The 6,000-nt window shown below is 37.5% G+C and overlaps 2 protein-coding genes across 8 annotated transcripts in view; both read left to right on the top strand.

The window, feature by feature from the left end:
- Positions 1–6,000, top strand: part of LOC126761350 (transcription initiation factor TFIID subunit 4) — a 239,487-nt gene that overhangs the window by 155,872 nt on the left and 77,615 nt on the right. The window lies entirely within an intron of this gene.
- Positions 1–6,000, top strand: part of LOC126761353 (sensory neuron membrane protein 2) — a 70,565-nt gene that overhangs the window by 1,119 nt on the left and 63,446 nt on the right. For 3 of the 7 annotated variants that reach the window (XM_050477436.1, XM_050477438.1, XM_050477439.1), the window contains exon 2: positions 4,395–4,558. In XM_050477436.1, coding sequence (XP_050333393.1) covers positions 4,448–4,558 — 111 coding nt within the window. In that variant the 5' untranslated portion in view covers positions 4,395–4,447. Of the gene's footprint in view, positions 1–1,301; positions 1,483–3,748; positions 4,058–4,394; positions 4,559–6,000 lie in introns of those variants that run through there. The other 4 variants (XM_050477433.1, XM_050477434.1, XM_050477435.1 and 1 more) reach the window with 4 other exon arrangements.

The raw sequence follows: 6,000 nt of genomic DNA on the forward strand, positions 1-6,000 counted from the left end.
ACATCACAAACTGCTCCAACCGCTCTTATTGTTTATTAAATGTTTTTCTGTTTACTTTAGTTATATGTTATCACAAACTCTACCAGCAGTTCTCGTTTGTATAAACGACACCCTGTATCTTTCAAATAAATCACAAACTGTACTAGCACTTTTTAATAATCTGCTTAACAAATGCTTTTTTGGTCTCTTCTGGTATATCAAAAATAGTATCAGCCTTTCGAATATTTGTTAAAGGCACCCTGTATCCTCAAAATTCTTAACAAACTGTACCAGCACTTTCAAATTTTTATAAAATGTCTCACTGATGTGCGCAGATACATAACAAACTGTACCAAAAGCTCTTATCGCTAAAAAAAATGTCACCCTGTATTTTCCAAATTTCTCGAAAAATGTTTTGACCGCTCAAATTGCTTATAAAATACTACTTTGAACTCCATAGATTTATGGGAAACCGTATGAACAGATAATTTTGTTAACAAGAAGCACCCTGTATTTTCTGAATTCCTGGTAAAATGTTCCGAGAGCTCTAAATCAATCCCTTGGTCCCTATGGATTTTTCACAAACTGTACATATACTCTTATTGCTCATAAACGGCACCCTGTATCTCTAAAATTCATAACAAACAGTAAAAGAAAGTGAAACTCACAAACAGCACCCTATATATTCCTAAGGGCTCACAAAATATACTAGTTGCTTATTAATTGCTCTCAGGTACATCAAAAGCGGTTCCGGCTGGCATAGCTGCCTCATAAGCCTACAGCAAATACGTAAAAGCATCGCACAACTACACCCACAATATCCATAACTTTATGTACATCACGTTCGCACTTTCCATTTACGTTGTTGTTGTCGTTGTTGTCCGATATATGCGCCCTACACAAATCTCATGCAATCAATCAGCAATGGCTCATACGATGTTAGTCGCAACACAACAAGTGCCTTTGAAAAAATCGAATAAGTCATGACAACAACAAAATAAATGCAAATTAGAGGGCCACGAAAGTAAGTAACGATGATGAGCGATTTTATCGAACCATAATTGTTGCATACCACATGCATTTGTTACAGCAAATTATTTTCCTGACGGCAATCATCTATCCGCGAACACAATCAGATAGCTAACCCTTGATGTACGAGCCCGTATGGATGAAAATGACCGTTGGGCCGGTGAATGTGCGCTGTGGTCAGGCATTGCGCTCACGCCGCACAACTAGTCGTTTTGATAAATATCTTTTATAACGGCATGTGGGCATTGTGACCACGAATTCGATGTGCAAGTTCACTTCCAATTTCGTATGCTTTTAGTTTCATTTGAAGCATGCAACTAGCTGGCTATAACGGTGCGCATACAAAACGCTTTTCAGTGCGTCAACAACAAACACGACAACTGCAACAACTATCACCAACGCAGTTACGCCGGATATTTGTACAGCGGTTCGATGTTGCAACCGTTGCACCTCTCAATATAAGTGCAAACAACCGTAAGCAAAGCGTATAGTGATGAACGGTATACTTAGGTTTAAGTGATCCTCACGAGTGTAAACACGAAGCCAAAACAAATTGCCATTCACTACAGTAGTGTTGTTAGTAAACACTTATCTGAACTATTACTAACTGTTAGCAAAAGAAATAAAATAAAATCGAAATGAAGACATCATCGTGGTGACCCCTAAAAATCCAAAAGTGGCGCGAGTAGATATTCATTAAGAGGCGATGTGCAAAAATATTTTTAAATTAAATTTCCAAAATGGTATTTTCGGTCATGGTAAAGTTTGAAGTTGATCACGCGATTTATTTATTGCCTGCCAATTTCCAATTTTGAAGCCAAACCGACACCTAATTGGCCAACTTGTCTGCCTTTTTATGCCGAAAATGTTCGTCTGACTGGAAACCCAGATTAAGGGCAATTAGAGTTGTTCCACCAGTGAGCTTAAAAATTTGCTACAATTGTTGCCTAAGCTGCAATCAATCCTCGCGACCTTTGTGGTGTATGTTCCAATGTTTTCCTCATCAGAAGAGTTAGCCTCCAATTCCTATAAAAAATATTTTTAATATTTTATACAATTCTAGAAATTATTTATTCCAACTTTTAGGTATGCATATTACCCTGTTGTAGTCACTCCCCCCACCCATTCGACCACGACGATCTGTATTTCAATACTTCAAATATCCAGATATCGGCGGTTTCTTTTCTTAGACCGTTTTTTTTATTGCCGAATATCAAATAGCAGTTGGCAGTCTCACCTAGAAAATTGTTTAGTTCTTTCCAAGCTTCACTGTACTCGTTTAAGGTTAGCCTGTCAAATTTAAGACAACCTATGGTACTAGTAGTAGCTAGGAGGGCTCCAATGTGTTCTTCCATAAGAGGAACTTGAGAATAAATATACTTATCGGAAGTGGTACAAATTAAAAGCCGAGGCTATGCGACCGGTGCTCGAAAGGGTCATCCATTTCGAGGTTCCCAACTTTTTTAAAGAAAAATCACAGAAACTTCAAACTATGGTGAATGTTTGTTATCATTCCAAAGGGCATTCCTTGACACCTAGTTTTTGAAGATGATCTCTTTCAAATATTGACCGCGGCTACGTCTGCTATCTGTTGAGTCCAATTTTCGATGACTCGTTCGAGCATTTCGTCTGGTAATCGAAACGGGATTGTCCACCTAGACCTTAGGCTTTATTTATCGCCACAGTAAAAAGTCGAACGGTATGATATCACATGATTTTGGTAGCCAAGGGACCGGCCCAAAACGTGAAATTATCTGCTCACCGAAGTGTTCTCTCAATAAATCCATTGCTTGTCGCGAGGTGTTGAAAATTGCGCGTCTTTTTGAAACCAAATGTCGACGAGATCACGAACTTCAATTTGACACATCCAAAAATCGGTTATCACGGCACGATAACGGTCGCCATTGACGCTTACGAATCGGCAGCTCTTAAATCTCTTCAGGTTTCTATTTGTCTCAAATGTGGCAGTTTTGCTTGTTTTACCCATTCACCCAGGAATGCATCGCTGAACAAAACTTGGCTCGAAAACGTCGGATCTTCTGGGCCCATAGTGCGTAACGATGTCGCTTAGGATGGTGGAGCGCCTTCAGTTCTTGAAGAACCGGTATTTTGTACGCTTTGAATTTAAGATCTCGTAGGTCGTTACATGCGTCATTCCGAGGTGCCGCAAACAGTGCCGAATCGACTCTCTATAGTCTTTGTGTACGCTCTCAACTACGGTTGCTATATTTTCCCCTGCATGCTGGAAGTGGTCTATTCTGTCGAATATTATCAAATGCTGGGTGATGGTGTTACGAATAGTACGTTCAGTAGACCGATTATGTCAACCATAAGTTAGGCGAAGCGGTCGAAACCCATTCTTGAATGATTTCCAAACGTTGTTCAGACGTAAGACTTTCCATGATGAAATTCCAAATAATATCGAACAAAAATAAGCATTTGTTCGGATGCTCTAATGTTATCTCGGCTATTTTCTCACGGTTGGTAAGTCTGTTGATAGGAAAGTTGCTCAAATCTTTCGATCTCATAAGTGCATGCATAGGTACTCGTACATATATCCGTCGTACACTCTATGGCTGCAATATTGATATGCAGATACTTTCCTCTCAAAAAACATTTGTTTCTCTTTAAAAAAAACTGGTTTCATAGTGATTTTTTCATAGTTTTACTTCTTCTCTCTTTTCCATTATGTTTTTTGTTATTATCAGTTTTCTTTTATTTATTTTGCTTCTCATATTTTTATTATCTACTCTGTTTGTCTGCCACCTCTTTGTCATCGCCGAGAGGCACATCTGTTTGAGTCAGTCATTTATTTACCTTTTCGCCAAGTCTTCCACTTTACACCTTTTCTATTCAAGTACGCATATATATATACATACATAAAAGCCAACAAAAACTATGAAATTTGTTTGTGTATTCGCAACCGTGAAATGAGTACGAAATTCCGCAATTACAAGTGTTTTAACGGTGTTTGAATTACCACGAAGATCTGCGCTAAAAAATAAAGTGCTTTCCAGAAGTTACCAAATCGGACGAGTATATAGAAAAAGTGAATATTTAATAACTAAATCATAAAGAAAAGTAAATCCATAAACGCGCGCTTGCAATTTTCATTCTTTCTACAAAACTTCTTCCTCCTCATTTTAGCAACATTCCATTTAATCGCCTTCTTTATTTCATCTTAGTGTTTGTGTCTACATATCTACATACATAACTACATACATACATACATATACATATGGTACTCGTAGTGCAAACGTAGTTCACGTAGTAAATTCGCATCTGTGTTTCTGTGTGTGTGTAAATTATTTGGTGACATTCTAAGTCGGTCAACTTTAGTAACGTTTCGCCATTCTGTTATCCCTGCTGCTTCCTCATGACTACAGCAAAAATCGCCAAGAGTCTCTTCCCCGTCTCGATACCTTGGTATTCAACGAAGATGTTTCACTGGTCATTGATCGTCAGCTTGTTGGGTTTGCTGACAGCTGCGCTGGGCGCCTATTGCGGCTGGTTCCTGTTCCCCAACATGGTCGATAAGAAGGTGGAAGAGGTGAGTATGAGTTGCCAGTTATCGAAGTCATGCACATGTATATGTTTTGCCTATTTTTATTGAAACCATCAAGGTTTACTCTCCACCTGATAAAACGTTCTTGTGTTTGGTTTTGCAAAGTACTTGTATTCACATGTCGGTTGTACATCCCTCGATTCCAATATAAATTATAAGAACATTCAATAATTATTTACTATGAGAAATGAAAGATCATATTGAGCTTAAAAATCATTCTTATTTGATTGGATATAAGAGACTTTCCGAAGAAGGAATTTATATGTAAGCGCTTTTCTGGGTCTGTCTATTGCTTTAAAGGCAACGAGTAAAACCGAGCTGTGCATCTATCTCAGCGACCTTTTTTTGTTAAGTTGAAATATTTTTTATTTTTTTTATTAAAACAAATCAGCATTTGAAAGATTGAATACGATTATATTTAAATCGGGTGAAAGCTAGATAGAGAATTAAACTCCAATTTTTCTGTCATTCATAGAAAGAGAGTTTTTTAGACGTGAGATTTTCACTCATTTTTCGGACTTAGTTTGTTTGACAGCTTTTACTTGATTTATACACAGCTTAGTTTTATAATTAACAGACTTTCTTCGGAACAAAGTTTGAAAATCATGAATGGGACCAACAAGTTGATGAATGATAAAGCTCAGTTTTGGTTTAATGGATTAATAACCAAGATTGTCGCATTTGGAGTAATAATAATTCAAAAGCCATTGTTGAGACGTCATTACATCCTCAAAAAGTCACTGTTTGGTGTGCTCTATGGGCAGAGCGGATCATCAATGTGGACCATATTTATTCAAAAATGAAGCCGGTCATTATATAAAGTTTATAGAGAATGGTATAGACGACTTTGTTAAAGAATTTTTCGTGCCTGGAACTCTTCCTCCAAGTTAATTTGCAAGATCTTTGGCTTCAAGAAATTTTTGGTAGGCATATTATCTCACATTGTGGGCCTGTGCCGTGGGCCCAAGATCGTGGGGAAGAGGATATTCAGCACGTTGTTGCAGACATACTTCCACAATTACTGTTGCCCAAAATCATTTTTGAAACATAAAAGCAAATCGTTATATTTACAATAAAGCCAAACTATTTGTCAATAACAATAATTTATATCTTCGTGAAAACCATATGTCTAAAAAAACTCCCTCTGTTTGAATATGAAACCAGGCAGTTAATGTCCTATAATAATCCGCACTGTACTAAATTTTACTCGATCGAATCAATTTTTTGGTTTTTTGTGATCAATTTGGGCTCAAAATAACTACAGCTCGTTCTGTCGCAGCAATAGATGAGCTTCACTACGAATCATTGCTAAATTTGAAGGCTACATTTTTATTACTACAGTGACCAAAAATATTCGATTATTTTGGCCATAGGGCTTGGAACAGTCGTATCTTTAATCCATTGTAGACAGTTTGGTTAGGTTTGGG

The sequence above is a fragment of the Bactrocera neohumeralis genome, chromosome 6, assembly GCF_024586455.1.
Source record: "Bactrocera neohumeralis isolate Rockhampton chromosome 6, APGP_CSIRO_Bneo_wtdbg2-racon-allhic-juicebox.fasta_v2, whole genome shotgun sequence".
NCBI lineage: Eukaryota > Metazoa > Arthropoda > Insecta > Diptera > Tephritidae > Bactrocera > Bactrocera neohumeralis.